At 45.0% G+C, this 17,485-nt stretch overlaps 1 protein-coding gene across 1 annotated transcript in view; it reads right to left on the bottom strand.

Annotated features, from left to right (window-relative positions):
* LOC126981463 (PDF receptor-like) overlaps positions 1 to 17,485 on the bottom strand; it is a 169,819-nt gene that overhangs the window by 11,648 nt on the left and 140,686 nt on the right. The window contains exons 10-12 of the mRNA XM_050832527.1: positions 15,985 to 16,070; positions 13,759 to 13,942; positions 9,197 to 9,378 (exon numbers count right to left, since the gene is read on the bottom strand). Coding sequence (XP_050688484.1) covers positions 9,197 to 9,378; positions 13,759 to 13,942; positions 15,985 to 16,070 — 452 coding nt within the window. The remainder of the gene's footprint in view (positions 1 to 9,196; positions 9,379 to 13,758; positions 13,943 to 15,984; positions 16,071 to 17,485) is intronic.

Raw genomic sequence — 17,485 nt, 5'->3', positions numbered from 1 at the left:
CCCATCTTCTTTCATAATCTTACCTACCCCCCGACCCTCCTCTTCACCCTCCTCTGATCTCGCGGCCCTTTCTTCCTCTTGGTGGGAGAGGCAGAGGAAAAAATAATCTGGCGCGCACTTTTCACTTCCCTTTCGAACTTCAAGGCGAGAAATTAGGCGAGGTATTAAAAGTTTGGCGTAGCGAGTCATCAGGATACTTTACGTTTAATCTGATTTGGGTCGCCTTTTGCTACACCGGGGAAAGATGTGTGGGAGGGAGGGAGGGAGGGAGGTAGATAGGGAAGGGACGAAAAGATCAATGGTGAAAGGATGGTGATCAAGGGGCGTCCTTCAACCTCTCCTTGATTTAGAGATGTCACTTATTACGAACCCAAAAATCAAAGGCAGCCTCTCAACTGTATGTCGACTCCGGTGAACTCCACATATCTCGCTTTCAGTAACCTCTATCTTAGCAACTTACGTCATCCTCCTACTAAGAAAGAAATTGAATATGATTAATGTAGCCAGTCAACTGTTAAAGTGGTTCACAGAAAGCTCGTAGGTAACGGAGGCCAGGATATTGATATTGTTGGAGGGGATGTGAAGGGAATAGCCTTGGAAGAAGAGCTTGTACTGTGGAGATAATGGGGAGGAGGGAGAGGTGATACTTACTCTCACTTACAAAGAATTCGAATATGATTAATCTAGCAAGTCAACGGATAAAGTGGTTCATGGAAGGCTCGTAGGGAACAAGGTCTGACATATTGGTATTGTTATAACTGACGTCAAGGGAATAACCGAGGAAGGATAGCTTGTCATATGGGCGCAAGGGAGGGAAAGATGTAATTGCTTATACCTCTACCTCCCATCTACCCATCTACCTTTCAGCATCTCTCGGTGACCTCAGAGGCTCATAAGAGGCTTATTAGACGACGAGGGACAGGAACCGCGAAGGGAAGGTCTGATTAAAGGGAAGGGGAGTTGATGGTGATTACTTATTACGTAAAGTTGGGTTAAGACGAATCACGGGGTCGAGTTAATGGTTAGTCGTTACCGCTAAGTAGCCGGAGAGTAGATTGGAAGAGCTATAAATGTGACGTTCAGGTAGGATTAAACGACAGGGAATGGATTATTGCTACGGCTAGACGTGTGTGTGTGTGTGTGTGTGTGTGTGTGTGTGTGTGTGTGTGTGTGTGTGTGTGTGTGTGTGTGTGTGTGTGTCTCACCATCACCATTCTTCCCTTCATCCCCGTGTTTCAGGTCTTCGGGCACATGTCACGCAGACTCCAAGTATCACACAAATCATTATTCCCATCATTTCCCTTCCCGCTTCCCCGTCGGTTAGTCACTAATTTCTTAACGGATTCCCACTCCCCTCTGGCTCCCCTCGCGTATAAGGTTTTGTTATGCGCGGGGGAATACCAGCATTCAGAGGCAGTAACACAGGTAGGCGGGCAGGCAGGCAGGTGTGTTTATGTAAGTGGGTGAGAAAACGCACGGAAAGAAACTAGTGAAATATTAATGGTTTTGTTATAGGTTTTACGCCCCTCTGTCTGTCTGTTTCTTACTATGCTCTGGAAATGTATGAATCCTGATGGTAAGTGTTGTGAGGCAAATTTAGGGAAGGAGAAGGTTAAGTTAAGGAAAAGAGTACGGAGATGAGGACAAAAGGTGTGACGCAGGTACTACTTGGGAAAAATTCATTAATGGCCTCTATACTAAATTGTTAGAAATGTTGTTATATATAGAATTTCCAACGATCTCTTCGGTTTTGCCATTTTTTTTCTTTTTTCATTCTTTCCATCCATCATTTTTTCGTTTCCTCCTTCCTTCTTTCTTTCTTTCATCTCTTCTTCTCTACCTTCCTTTCTTTCCTCTTCCCTTCCTTCCTTGTCCTTGTCAGAACAGTTAGTGTATAATAATGTCTAACTCCCCATTTATTTCCTCTTTCCTTTCCTCATCCATCTGTCTTTATTTCCTTTCTTCCTTCCTTATTTCCTTCATTCTTCCATCCCTCCCTTTCTACTTTTCCTTCCCTCTTTCCTTCCTTCCTTGCCTTATACCCTCATTATTTACCTCGGAGCAATATCCGTTTTTCCTCATTACTCCTTAATCCTCATCTTTGTCTTCTCGTGTCCCTCTCATGCAGCCTCCTTCATTTCCTCATATACCTCCTCCTCCTCCTCCTCCTGTTCGTAGTTATTTTCGTCTCATAATTCTTCCCCTAATCCTCTCACTGTTCTTCTTTTCCCTAATATTCGTCTTTAATAACACACCTTTTGTTTCCTCTAATACCTCCTTCTCCTCCTTTCGTCTCCGTTTATATTCTTCCCGTCATCCTTCCTCTCGTTCTCCTCCTGAGCGGCCTGTCAGAAAGACGGTATTATATCTTTTTTAGCTTCCTATTTTTAGTGGTTAAGTATGCAGGGATGCTTTTTACCCTCTGAACACTGGCCGCTACACTTTTACCCTTAACATTTTTTCCTTTTCTTTTTTTAACTTCCACCTCATCCTCTCAGTGAATTCCCTCCGCCCCATGTCGCATTGATCACTGTGGGATATTTTTACTCCATAAGCCGATTTTTTTTTTTCGGGTAATTTATTCGGTGACTGAGAAAGTGGAAGTCGTAAAGATGAGGGTAATTAAGTGATCGATAACTCCTTTGTCTTTAATTTATTCCCTCCTTCCTTCTCTTTTTTTCCATTTGCGGTTCATATAAAAGTGAACAAAAGTGAAAATCTTTATATATTTTGCTTCGGCGTTTACAAGAGAATAACGCACTATAGCTTAATTACTTTCATTATTTTCTGTTATTCTATATTTTTTTTTCTCTGAGTAATGATCTAGTCGCTCGTGTGCATCTGTAAATTAATCAAACTGAGAGCTAGGTAGATGGATGCAAGGTAAAGAACGTGCATTGAATAGCTAGCGTGCGTCAAAAGTATTATCATTATTGTTTTCATTATTACTTGTACGGCAATAAATGGATATGAGGATAGAGATAGATATGAGGTAGATTGATATGAAGTCAAGAACGTACATTGACTAACTAGCGTGCGTCAAAAGTATTATCATTATTGTTTTCATTATTACTTGTACGGCAATAAATGGATATGAGGATAGAGATAGATATGAGGTAGATTGATATGAAGTCAAGAACGTACATTGACTAACTAGCGTGCATCAAAAGTATTAGTATCATTATTATTTCTATTCTTTTTTTGCACGGTAGTAATTGGTTTGCATGCAAGACGCTGTTGGTGTAGATCGTTTCATCCAACACATTAGCGTATTACTCCGGTCTTCGTTACTCTTTGTGGGACATCTAATTCACGGCGCAGTGTTAATCAACTAATCCATCTCTTCACCTGTCTAGCTCTCTGACAATTGGGCGGCGAGACGGGTGTTACAATGACGGTGAGGGAGGTGGTGTGGGGGGGAAGGGGGGCGAAAGGGCAACGGTAAGTAATAGTGTTCGTGCTGGTGATTGGCTGCTGGTGACGTGGGTCTTTGTCCCGAGTAAGGCTGCAAGGTACAAGGGTGCTTTCAGATATTAATGCTAATGCTAATGGTGTCGTGGTGGTGATGGGGTTGGGTTGATGGGAAAGAGATCAAAGGTTGTGTTAGAGATGATGGAAGAAGTGATGGCTGAGGGAGATAGGTTGTTTGGTGGGTGAATGTGGTGGGGGGGGGAGTAAGGTGGAGTTTTTGATGGAGTGGTGGTGGTGCTGGCGGTAGTGGAGGGAGAAATGAAAGAAACGGTAATGAAGGTGGAGGAAATGGTGGTTTAAATGGGGGAGGGATGTCGAAAGGAAGGTTACTGTCGGGGTGTGTAATGGGTGGGGTCAGGAAGAAGGGGGTGGTGCTGAAAGTAGTGGTGGTGGTGGAGGTGAAGGAAAAAGAGAAAAAAAAAAGTGAGATAATCATGTTTCGTAAGACGCAGGACACGGGAAGTCGATGCTGTCCAATCTGTTTCGTTTGTCTTCCTTGGATTGTGGACCATCGATCGGCGACATCCGTGTGTGTGTGTGTGTGTGTGTGTGTGTGTGTGTGTGTGTGTGTGTGTGTGTGTTTATTCTCTAAACCTCGTGTGTGTGTCTGTTTGTCGGTGTATCTGGTGTCTGACATTATTATCCAGCGTTATTAGTGATAGCTAGATGGCCTGAGAGAGAGAGAGAGAGAGAGAGAGAGAGAGAGAGAGAGAGAGAGAGAGAGAGAGAGAGAGAGAGAGAGAGAGAGAGAGAGAGAGAGAGAGAGAGGGCAGTACTTATGTCGACAACCGAGATAGAGAAATACTCACACACACACACACACACACACACACACACACACACCCCCCACCACTCTCCCTCCCCCTACACACAACCCCCCACATATACAACCCTCCTCCCCCCTCACCCATTCCCGCACACAAGAGCCAACATCCATCCTTGCAATCCATCCACACAAGCATCGCAGCATCCACCTAAGATACGCGCTCCGGATGTGTCGCGACGCTTCATCCCTTCGACTTCCGTGGTGTAGGTGGAAAGCTAAGGGAGGGGGGGAGGGGGACGGAGGAGGAGGCTGTTGATGGAGTGGGATAAGAGGAGAGGAAGTAGTGAGTGTCAAAGGAGAGATAGGAGTGGAGTACTAGACGAGTGGGAGAAGTGGAGTACATGGAGGAGAGGAGGAGAAGGACAAGAATAGAGAAAGGAATGGAGTATAAAAAGGAGGAGCAGGAGTAGATGGCTTTGAAGAGAGAAAGGAGTGGAGTCTAAGAAAAGGAAATAGCGAAGGATAAGGATAAAAGGGAGTGGAATGAAAGAGGAAAGGGAAAATGGAGTATATGGAAACGGGGGAGGTGAAGGTAGGAGGAGAGGGAGGAGTTTAATACGTGAAGGAGTGGAAAGAGAGGAAAGGTGTTTACGTGGAGGAGAGGAGGGAGGAAAGTGGAGCAGGTGGAGGAGGCAGGTAAAGGAGTATTGGTACGAGAGAGAATTATTTTAAATCTTGAATAAGGAGGCCAGACCAGGTGAGAGAGAGAGAGAGAGAGAGAGAGAGAGAGAGAGAGAGAGAGAGAGAGAGAGAGAGAGAATGGATAAAAGATGACAGTGAGTAAAGAAAAATAATAATAATAATAGGAATAAAAGATTGGGAAGAAGAGAAGGAGAATTCGATGAAGAAGGAGAAGGGGAAGCAGAGTAAGAAATATATAGAGGAGGAAAAAGAAGAGGAGAAGGAGGAAAAGATAATAAAGGAGAGGGATGCGAAAGAGGAAGGTGGGTGGGTGTACGAAGCTAAGGGGAAGGTAAAAAGATTGGGAGGGCGAAAGAAAATGGGAAGAGCGCTGTGTCGCCTGATAACGACCCTCCCTGGCGTACTGTTGGTTATATTAGAGTGATTACGTCCCCTGGGTCATCTTAGGAGGAGGAGGAGGAGGAGGAGGATAATAACGACGATGACACCGAAGCTAAAAAATAAAGGAAAGGGAATGCTGAGAAAGATGAGGAAAAGGAGCTGGGTGAAGGAGGAAAAGGAGGAGGAGGAGGAGGAGGAAAGGAGAAACCAAATAATAGAGGAAACGAAAATGAATGATTGGGGTAAGTAAGGAAGATGAGGAGGAGGAGGAGAAGGAGTAGGAGAAGAGAAATCACAGACCAGAGGAAACGAGAGAGAATGATGGGAAAGACGAGGAGGAGGAGGAGGAGGAGGAGGAGGAGGAAGGAGAAAGGAGAAGGAGGAGAAAGTGAAATACGAGATAAGAGAGAGGTGGAGGAAGGTGGCTTAGTATGTGTCAGAGAGAGAGAGAGAGAGAGAGAGAGAGAGAGAGAGAGAGAGAGAGAGAGAGAGAGAGAGAGAGAGAGAGAGAGAGAGAGAACTCAGCCAGTCAGCGGGAGACAAACGGAATAGGTTATACAACACACACACACACACACACACACACACTCCGCAACCTTCACAGTGATCACCACCACCACCATGAAAGTTGCAAGAAGGCGGTGGTGGTGGTGGTGGTGGTGGTGGAAGCTCTCGCGAATAATCTGCTTTGAGGTCGGTCCCGCCAGAATCCATTTCGGGCTATCCGATGTCGCCTGTGCCGCCGTCAGGAGGAAAAAGTATTGCTGGGCGAGGGAGGGAAAGAAAGGAGGGAAGGAGGAGTGGAAGAGAAAGAGACAGACGTATTGAAGGAAAGGTGGATTGGGTGAAGTGGGGCAGAAGAAAAGATTGGGGAAGAGGAGATGGAGGAGTTTTAGATGAAGAAGAAAAGGGGAAAGAATAGGAAACAAAGAGAAAGAAGAGAAAAAAAGAGGAGGAGCAGGAGGAGGAGGAGGAAAAAACAAGAATGTAATGGACAGGGATGCGAAAGAGGATAAAGGCAAGAAGAAAAAGTTGAGAGAGGAGGAGGAGGAGAACAACAACAAGAACAAGAAGAAGAAAGAAAAAAAAGAAGAGGAGGATTTAGAGATGAAAGAGGAGGAAAGCGAGAAAGAGAAGAAGCAGAAGGAAAACATACCGAATAACGACAGAAAAAGGACCAAAAATTAGAAGTAAGAAAGATCGGCTGAATCACGCTACATAAGACAGACTTGAGATTCCTGCTTCATTCCCTTGTTTACTGGTTGACTTTCCTCGCCCCTTACCCTGCGATTACGTCCCTTACATCGAGATCAGCCAAATGGAGGTTGCAACGCGCTGTGAAATGTTTTAATTGGCTTTTCACGAAGATGGCGGCGGAGGTTTAAGATCACACGCTCGGCGGCATGTGGTTTTGACGGTGTGATTGAATTTCCTCTTAACTCTTATATTATGTTTTGATATTTCTGTAGTCTTTATTTATCTTAGTGGGGCTTTAAAATGATTCTTTCTTATTCTTTTCCTCCTCCTCCTTCTCCTCCACCTTCTTCTTCATTAAAACTCCTCCTCCTCCTCTTCCCAATCTTTCTTCCTTCAATATGTCTGTCGCTTTCTCTTCCACTCTCTTCTTTTTCCATCCCTAACCTAACCTAACCTGCCTCTCGTGACATAATCTAAGGTACATAATGCCTTGAGTCTATCGGTTGTTATTGTCAGTTATAACGTGTTGCTGATGATAGAAGATATTGGATTGCATTATTTTTTATCTTATGCCAGCGAAAGTATGTCAGAACTTGTTATAAGATTGCCTAACGAAATGACTAGTCTTGTTTTCATTATTGTTTCAGTCGGAATCACTTGAACGATCTTATCTATCTATCTGTTTATCTATCTATCTATCTTCATCTACATCTACATCTTTATCTTTGTATCTATCTTTACTTATCTATTTATCTATCTATTGCCATCTATCTCTATCTATCTATGACCATCTATTCATCTATCTATCTCCCTATCTATCTTCCTTTATATCTGCCTATCTATCTATTCATACGGTATCTCTATCTATAATATAATTTTTGTTCCTCGCGTCAGTTTTATTTATTTTATTTCAAAGATTTTCCATTATTATTTTTCTGTTATTCCCTTCGTTTCTTTCTTCTCTCATCTCGCGCTTCCCTGTATCCTCTCCCTCCCCTCAAGATCCTTTTTCATATATTACGTTCCTCCGTATCGCGTTTCCTCCATTTGTCTTATTCTTCCCTCCTCCTCCTTCCCTACCCTTCATACCTCGTCTCTCCTCTCCCTCATTCTCGCATATTGCATTTTTCCTTCTTATTTGTCTTCATCTTTAGTTTTTTATGCATTTTTCGTCTTACAATATCTCTCTCTCTCTCTCTCTCTCTCTCTCTCTCTCTCCTATAATTCACTATTGCTTATTTCCACTCATTACTTTTTGTCTGTCAGTCTGTATAATTCATATTGTATCTTTATTATTGAAAAACTCCTTGGGATTTTTAAATTTGGAAGTGAGTCCCGAGCTGATGTTTATGTTGCGTTACGTTGTAATTTCCGTTGATTGATCCATTAAGCCAGTTGTGTGTGTCTGTGTGTGTGTGTGTGTGTGTTAACAGGTCACATTCACCCAGAGTCCGGCATAGGCCACATAGGCTTACAGTGTGTTCAAAAGGGGAAGAAGACCGTAAATAATGTGTTGACGTAGTGGAATAGAAAGGCCTTCTCCTCCTCCTCCTCTTCCTTCTCCTCCTCCTCCTTCTCCGTTTTTTTACTATGGACTTGTATATAACATAAGGTGAAAGAATACTTTCCATTAACGCTTAATCGGAGAACAAAGCATTTCTCTCTCTCTCTCTCTCTCTCTCTCTCTCTCTTCTTCTCCATCTCCATCTCCATCTCCATCATCATCTTCTTCTTCTTCTTCTTCTTCTTCTTCTTCTTCTTCTTCTTCTTCTTCTTCTTCTTCTTCTTCTTCTTCTTCTTCTTCTTGATGCTGGTTTTACTATTGCCACTACTACTACTACTACTGCAACTATCAAGGCATGCATTTTAGGCGATATTGGCTCAGTATTCGGTCTTTCTTGTTATCTCTCACTTTGTTCCCTTCGTTTTCTTCCCTCCGCGTATTTTTCCCTCCCCTCTTTTTCCCTCCACTCATTCACTCCTCGCAGTACCTCCCTTCTCCGGACCCTTACCTTTTTATCTCTATGGTATTCCTCCTCCAAAGCCCCTCCCTCTTTTTTTTTTATTATCCTAACACTTTATACCACCTTTCCCCAATTCCCTTCCATTAATTAAATATCGCCTCGTCTTTAAGTTGTATTTCATGTTCTTATTCTTTTATCATTTTCTTTTTTTTTACTCCACTTGTTCTCACCTCACATTTGCCCTGTCTTTTCCTTTCCTCCACGTTTGTATCTCTTTCTTTCTTTCCTTTTCTCACTCCTCCTCGGGGTGTTTATTTTTTTTTATCTCCCTGTTCCGTTAGCTTTCTTTTTTTCTCTCACGTATTTTTTTTTCTGTACGTCTCTTTTTTTTTCCTTTCTATCTTCCAACTTTTCTATTTTTCTGTTTTTTTTATATCCACTCCAGAGTCCTTCTTTTTTCCCCGAGTTTTCCTTTCTCCCTGTCACTTTTATTCTTTCCGTCATGTCTCTTCCCACTTCCTGACTTCCTTTCTCCCTTCTTTTATTCTTTCCCTCATGTCTCTTCCCGCTTTCTGACTTCCTTTCTCCCTTTATTTATTCTTTCCCTTACGTCTCTTTCTACCTGCCCGTTACCTATTCTCTTTCCCTGTTTCCTCTCCCTTCCTATGACAAACGTCATTACATCAGGAAACATACCCTAGCAAGAAACACTTACCCATGTGTCGGGCTCTGGCTGCCGCGGAAACAGGAACACAGGTGTCTGGCCCGGCCGTGGTGGTCTCTGGGCAGGTCCGTTACCGTGGTGAGGAACACAGACGACAGACCCGAGCCTCGGCGCACCCCGGCACTGCGGTGGAGCAAGTAGTTGTCCACGTACTTCCTCACCGCCGTGCGTACCTATAAGTGAAGCGAGGCACAGATAAAGAAGGAGGAAAGGTTGCTGTTGAGGCTGGAGAGGGAGAGTTGGGGACACGTAGGAACTGACGAAATGTATTGAGGGACAGTTAGTAGGGATGGAAAAAGACGTAAAGAAGAAAGAAAAGTATCTATTGAGGCTTGATGGAGAGGGAGAGTTGGGGACATGTAGGAAAGAACGAAATGTATTGACGGAAAGTTAGTAGAGATGGACGGTCGGAAAGGGACAGAATGGAACAGATAAAAAGAGGTAAATTAGCTTTGAAAGGGTGGTAGAGAAGGAATTTAGGAGGAGATGGACAAAAGGCAACTAGGGAAGGCTGCCAAGAGAGGAACGTTTGGAATGAGAGATTGAAGAGAACGGAGTTAAAAAAAAAAGAGAGCGAGCATTGAATAAGACAGTGAATATGGACAAAGGAAAGACTGATGGAGATGGACAGTTGAAGAGACAAGTGACAACAGAACAGGAGGATACATTAAGCTAATCAACTAGAGGAGACAGGTAGAGACGGACAAGAGGTACCGATGAGGAACTGCTGGCTATTAACGGTTGAAATGAGAGAGGTAACAATAGAGCAGGTAGAGAGGCCAAGTCAAGCTAATGCACAGTGCAGGGAGGGTAGATAGCAGGTAGTCGGTGATACAGGTAGCCCCGAACACCTGACTGATACACGGAAGAGGCAGAGAGGGAGAGGAGAACAGGACAAAGAGGTCGGGTATTGGAGGAGTGGACGAGAAAATTCGGTCGATGGAGAGGAACTGAAGTGTGGACTCTGTGTGTGGGAGGAGGACGTTAGGAGTCTTAGTCAGAGGAGGCGAGGAGAGAGAGAGAAGGTAGATGGGTTTGGAGAAGTGAATACGTGAGGAGAAAGGGAGTGCAGGGAACCGAGCAGAGACAGAGACGAGAGGAAGGGGAGAGTAAGTCATTCCCGGCATTTCAATCATCAGCTCTCCTCCACTAACTCCATTTCAATAACTATGATACGAATAAAGAATAGCGCACGAGGAGAAAAGAAAGGATGTAGCGAAGAGAGTGAGTAGAAAAAAAGTACCCACACCACATGTAGCTGGGAAATAAGACATCCCCGCCACTTTACATAACTCACGGAAAATAGGAAACTCCGGATGGACCAGCCCAGTACAGCATCCTGGAAATATTGGGGCCAGACACGAGGGAGTAGCAGCAGGAGGCGAAGAAGGAGGAGGAGGAAGAGAAGAAAGAGTAGGAGGATATTGATGAGGAGAGCGAGACAGCATTGAGGTAGAGAAGCAGAAGGGAAGGAAAGGGAAGCTGGAATAGAGGAGAAGAAAGAAAGCGGGACAGCATGGCGGCAAAGCGTACAAGGGAAGGAAGAGGAAACTGGAAGAGAGGAAGGAGAAGGAGGAGGAGGACGAAGAGGAGAAGGATGAGGACGAGGACGAGACAGCGTGAAGGCAGATAAATAGAAAGGAAGGAAAGGGAAGCTGCATGGAAGAGAGGAGGAGGAGAAGGAGGAGGAGGATAAGAACAAGCCAGATGGAGACAAAGCAGTAGAAGGGAAGGAGAGGAAAGCTACAAGTGAGGAGAAGGAGGAAGAGGAAGAAAAAGAAGAGGACGAAACAACTTGGAGGCAGAGGCGTAGAAGGGAAGGTGTACGTAGAGGGGAGGCTGGAGGAGAGGCCTAAAATCTGTAGGTAGCCTTATAATTAGAGCCTCGGAGACCCGCGTCCTTTGAGACCTTACCTGCTCTAATGGGAAGGGTCGATGCGGCTCTCATTAAGGACTGTACTTTGATCGCGGGTAAACAAATGCGTCCGTGGGGCCTCGAGAACGTACCTGGTCCTTGGAATGCTGAATGGCGGCGGTAGTAGGGAGTATAGATCACGTAGAATTTATAAACAAAACCAAATATTAAGGCTGACGTGAGCGTCTCTCCTAACCGTAAGGAACATTGCCTCAAGACTTTAACGTTGAATCGATACGCAACTAGTTCGTATAATCGCATTGCCTGTCGGTCGGAGAATGCATGGTTTAGTCTGTGTTTGCATTTAAATATTCAAATAAGTCCATGTTTCGTTTCCGTATATGTTTTCCTTCGACTTTGTCAGTGAAAAAGGGTATATTAACCCCATGGATGCGGATTTGCTACAAGAAGACATCACCAAGCTACAGGAGTGGAGCAAAAGGTGACTGCTACAATTCAGTGAAAAACACTGTTAAATCCAGCATACCAATACCACATGGGATACACCTCACTATCCATCACAGAGGCGGAGAAGGACCTGAGACTATATGTAACCAGACTACCAGTGAAAGCCAAATCCGTGCCAATCGCAGCGGAGGGGTTAAGGTATGCACGTCTACTTTACTTTCCTTTCCTTTAGCTTGTTCGGATACTGGTCCATATTCTGTAACGTATCGGGGCCCCAGTTCGACCATTTTCCAAGGCAACAGAGAAGATGGGTGATTCTCCCGTTCAGGATGCAGAAGCCATGTAAAACTATCTCTTGGATCACAAAGTAAGTCCATGAAAATCCCAGCAACTTTAAATAGAGGCTTTTTGGATAGGCGAACTAAGGGGCCGATACGTTTAGAAATATGGGCTACTTATCCGACTTAGTAATTGCTCGAGTTTAAATATCCGAATAAATAACCGTATTCAGTTTCCTTCCCATAGCATCAAGATTTGTAAATATTTCCCTTTAATCTTGTAAGTGAATAAATAATGTATATAGCTACTTTCACTTAGTCCGTATTTCTGGTTTGAGGAAAGATTTCAAAGCCGTTTACTAGTTTAATAATGACCCAGATTTTCCAGTATCTCAGTCTCATTCACTCCCCAGCCGTTCATTAATGAGGAAAACGTCGAGAGGTTGGGGCGTTTGGTGAAGGAAAGGGAAGGGATCAAATATGAATAGAGCGGGAAGGAGGGAAATCAATGAGGTAGGTTAGGGCGGCGAGCGATGAATCACGAGGAAGCGTATCACGTGTGTGTGTGTGTGTGTGTGTGTGTGTGTGTGTGTGATTGAAGCAGTCGCAATTTCTCTGACTACATCGGCTCTGAATGAAGCGGTAATTTTCTACTTTAAAAATGAATGAGGAAAAAGAGAAAGCGTTTTAAAGCCAAAATTAGGTTTCATTAATCTATTTTCGTGAAACCTAAAGTGTAAAGTATATGTGCTGATAATTCCACTTCCTCGTAAAATGTAAATAAGAAAAAAAAAATGTTGAAGACAATTTTTACATGTTCGGAAATATTGACTCCGAGAAAGCAAATATTCGCTTTATTTACAATTCGTTGAGGTTTTATTTATAGAACAGGAAATACCTCGGGAGAAGTTATATATATACTGAACGCTTCTTCGTAACATTCCTCAGCGTGTAGAAACCAAGTCCTCACGTTTCATCGGTTCTCCTTCCTCTCCCTCCTCCCTCATTGACTCTTTCCTCCTCCTCTTCCTTCTCCTCCTCCTCCTCCTCCCAGTCTCTTTGCATTAGGTAAGGGACGACGGGGAGATATGATGCGGGTCTTCAAGTACCTCAACAAGTTTAATTATTTACGTCCATCATTTCGAGGATTTTGAGCTCCAAATCAACTCAATAACTAGCAAAAAAGGCCTACGATTAAAGAAGACGCTTAAAAACGTTCATCAGCAGGATTGTTTTTGTCTTGAATAGAATGTGGTCAATGTAAAAACGATCTACTGATTTATTGGTAGTGCTGAGTGTTACTTCGTGTCAGCGGGAGTGAAGTGAACGTTCCTGTACCTACGAAGAGCATGGGCCTTTAGTCTTTTGTAGAGATTGAAATGTGTGACGACTGACGAATCACTATAGCAGACAATGTAGTTACACGCCAGTAGGTTTCCGGTTGCCTACTCTTCCATGTTTCCTATTTTTCCGCCGTGACCTCCTTCATCTCCTTTTCCTCCTCCTCCTACTCCTCTTTCCTCACTACCTTGGCCTTATCCTCTTTCTCCTCCTCCTCCTCCTCCTCCTCCCACCATTAGCATGATTTATCCCTGTTTCTCGTAAATGTACCCCATTCAACACCATCCTCTTACCACGCCACCTCATCTCTAAGTGGTCTCCACCTGCTCCCGTCCTCTTCTTCCTCTTCTTTTTCTTCCTCATCATTTTCTTTTTTTTCTCCTTCGCTTCCTCCCTCAGTGCTCTCATTTATCCTCCTTACTACAAGATGGCCAGCTGGTTTCCTGATCGACTGGCAGACATTTACAACTGAATAATTGGGTGACTAACCGATTGGTTGCCGGACGGAATGACTTGACACTTACCAGCCCTCCACTCACTCACTCACTCACTCAATTACTCACTCACCCACCCACCCACCCACCCACTCCCTCACTCACTCACTCACTCACCTCGCCGTTGAGGAAGCAGTAGAGGAGGGCGATGAAGAACCCTTGGAAGGAGGTGAGGAAGTGTGTGGCGTAGGACCACAAACCGAACTCCGCCGCCGACCTGCCCAGCGGCGCCACGATCATGTTGAGCACATTGGTGATGCCCAGGAGCGGCAGCAGTACGATGGCGGCCTTCACTGCCTTCCTGCGGGGCGCGACACACACGATACAGCGTGGAAAGGAAGACAAACCGGTATGAGAGTAAGAAGAGGGATGTAATCGGGAACACAAAGAAAGGATACAGCACAGTTAGGGACGCAGAAGGTAACACAAAAGGGCATAGCGTCGAAAAAAATGCCCCCGACGACACGAGACAGCTTGAAGAGGAAGATACAGACCGAGGTGATGGTGGACAGAAGAGAAAACACGTAAGAGCATAGCGTGGAAAAAATGGCCTTCCAGTACTCGCCAACACACACAAGACAGCATGAAAAGGAAGACACTAACCAGGGTGAGGATAAGAAGAGGAAGGTAAAAGAGAACAACACATACGAACAGCATGGAAAAAAAATATTCAGTCCACTTTTACCTTTCACCTTCCTCGCCTCATGAACACACAAACCGGGATGAGGGTGAAAAGAGCGGCGGATAAGGGAACCCGTAAGAGCACAGCATGAAAAAACAACATCCCTGCCCAATGCCAGCCTCCCTGCTCGCCTGATGAATTTCCCAGCGTGGCAAAGTGGATGGACCGTCAGGGGATGGTGGGAGGATGAGGGACTTAACGAAGGAGCAGCACGACACAAGACATAAATCAAAGTAGAATACGGGCCGAGGGTAGAAAGAGAAGCAACACACACAAGATGGAAACCGAGATAGAATACTTAGCAAGGATAGAAAGAGGAGCAACACGACACTAGAATGAATGCGAGGTAGAATACGTGGCAAGGGGAGAGAGAGGAGTAACAGATGACAAAAGGGAAATTGAGATAAAATACTTAGCAACGGTAGAAAGAACAACTCCACAGAGGAAACTTGGAAAATGGCGTAGAAAAAGAGATGAGGGACTTGGAGAGCGAACACACAACGCAGAATGGAAAGACAGATATTATGCAAAACGAGGGTGATACGAGGGACTTATGGAGAAATCTCGTGACCCACACACATACAATCTGCTTGGAAGGGGGAACTGAGTCTATAATGAGGGTCGAAAGAGGGTCTTGGAGTTCGAACGCGTTAGCCGCGCATATGAGACAGCATGTGAAGGGAGGGCGGCAGAACGATTTCTTAAAGAATATAATTAGGAGAGAGATTCGAACCCCTAGCAAACAAGTGTAAGTTATCATATCTGCCCGAGTGAAAGCGGGAATCAAAGATAAACGGATTTGTATAAGTAGGTAAAGTCTAGGTTACTCTCCCTCCCTTATTGAGTATATCAGAAGAACATGAAAACAAGACCACCTCCTACAGACTCTCGTTCATGGCGCCATAAGTGTAAGGGGTGAAAAAAAGGAACACCTGTAGTAGTATTTAAAGGAAGGGGAGCTTTTGGTCTCGGGGAATGTGAGATAAAGCGAACTACAAGGAGATGCAGTTGGTTAGGCTAGGCACTATAAGAGATAAGAAGCCTGACGTTCTTAAATGCATTGGAAAGAAGTGCAAGGCAGGTAAGAGGGAGAAAGATGTAGCGTCTCTTGGTTATGCTTCCTGAAATGCGAGGAAGGGAAGGAGGTGCATGGCGGAGGAGAGGGAGACAAGGTGATGAATTGATAGCATCTTCCTAATGCCTCTTGAAATGCGAGGGAAGGAGGTGCGTGGCGGAGTAGAGGGAGGCAGGGTGATGAATGAATAGTATCTGTAATTCCTCTTGAAATGCGTGGGAAGGACATGCATGGCGGAGGAGAGGGAGCAGCTGCATTGACTGGACGATCTTTATGTAATTTCTTCTGAATGTGCGAGGCGAAGACAGAGAGAGATGGTGATGATTGGGTTTTATTTTCGTAATGTCTTATGAAGGTGGACTTGGATTTGTATGTCAGAGAGGAAGAGAGACTGTGATGGTTGGATAGGTCTTTTTTATGTCTTCTGAAGGTGCAAGGGAGAGATTGTGGTTGGATTCTATTTTCGTAACGTTTCCTGAAGGTGTATTGCGGAAGGACATGGCAGACAGAGAGAAGGGATGATGGTTGGTCCGGGTTGGACACTCATTTTTTGGTGGCTCCTGAGGGTGGGCATATCGGCACGTACCTGACTTGAAGTGCCTCGCTGGAGTTACTCTGCCGCAGCTTCGTCACCAGCACGCGGATGATGTTGAGCAGAAACACCATGTTCAGCTGCGGGTTGGAGAAGGCTTCGGTGAGAGGGGGAGACTAAGGGTGGTATGCATGGCTTTAGAAAGGGACGATAAGAAGGGGAGAGTTAAGAGAGAGAGAGAGAGAGAGAGAGAGAGAGAGAGAGAGAGAGAGAGAGAGAGAGAGAGAGAGAGAGTGGGGGGGGAGGACAGTGTTATTTATATGTGTGTAACTTAGGGAGAAGGGTAGGGTAAGCAGGGGAGAGGGAGAGTAAGGGTTGGGTTAGCATGTGCGTGTAGCTAGGGAAGGAGAAGGGTAAGATAAGAGGGAGAGAGAGCATGGGAGAGAGTGATTGCAGGGTTATCTTGTGTGTAGCTGGGGAAGGTGAAGGTACGATAAGAGGAAGAGAGAGAATGGGAGAGTAAGGGCTGGGTTATCTTGGTTGTAGCTTGGTAAAGGAAGGGGTACATTAAGCAGGAGAGGGAGAATGGGAGAGAGTGAGGGCTAGATTATCCTGTGTGAGTAATTCGGGAAGAAAGGCAGAGAGGGAGAGGGAGAGGGAGAACTGTGTTAATCATTGTATGTTGCTAAGAGAGCGAGAACGAGCACCCGTTGGTCGTACCCGTCTTACCCTGTACTCTCGAAGAAAAGGTAAAGTGGATAAGTTTGGGGAAAGAAAGCCAAGTAATTTTCATCATAAACAGTTGTACAGAATAGAGTCATCCCCCGTTCTTGAGCATTAGTTAGACTCTCCACATACCCCGAAGCGAAGGTAAGGGACAACGTAATTTAACGAGAAAACAACTCTGAAACCCGCTCGCTTGACAGTTTTCATTACCAAGAGTGTACCTTCAAGTTTCTAATCAACCAACAAATTCATGTAAAAATATTCCACTACGTACTGCTATCACAACAATAGCTCCATTAATTAAACTTGCAGCTGCTGGGCGCAGACATTGCTGGTGACGAAACTCACGAAATACACTAATTATTGCGCCGCTTAATGAACCAGAAACACACACACAAAATTACTGTTCCATTGCTCATTCCTAGTACCCGTCACTGCCGCCGGAATGGAAGAGGGGTGGGGGTGGTTGGGAAAAGGAGGAGCGGAGTAAGCAAACGCTGCGTAATTACTGTGAACTTCGTGATGAAAGGGAGTGGGAGGATGAGACAGGGGGTTGGCAGCTAACAGTCACCGGGGAGTCACCAATTGGATTAAACTCCCTAGTGCAGCGTCAGCGACTTAGAGTCCTCAATGTTGATACTTCTTTCTGTCTCGCGCCGCCGCGTTGAGAGTCTTCAATTAGCGAGGCAGGGGCGTGGGTGTGTCTTTGAAGGGCGGAGGACGGGACGGCGGCGGCGGGACTGGCGGCGTGTTTACATCTGCCTCCACGTGTGTGTAAACCTGATACTGGAAGCGAGGACTGAGATAATTAGGGCCCGCTAACCCTGTT

Source organism: Eriocheir sinensis, chromosome 48 (assembly GCF_024679095.1).
Source record: "Eriocheir sinensis breed Jianghai 21 chromosome 48, ASM2467909v1, whole genome shotgun sequence".
NCBI classification, from domain to species: Eukaryota; Metazoa; Arthropoda; class Malacostraca; order Decapoda; family Varunidae; genus Eriocheir; species Eriocheir sinensis.
Note: the sequence above shows the minus strand (reverse complement) of the source record. Positions and strands in the feature narration are given on the sequence as shown.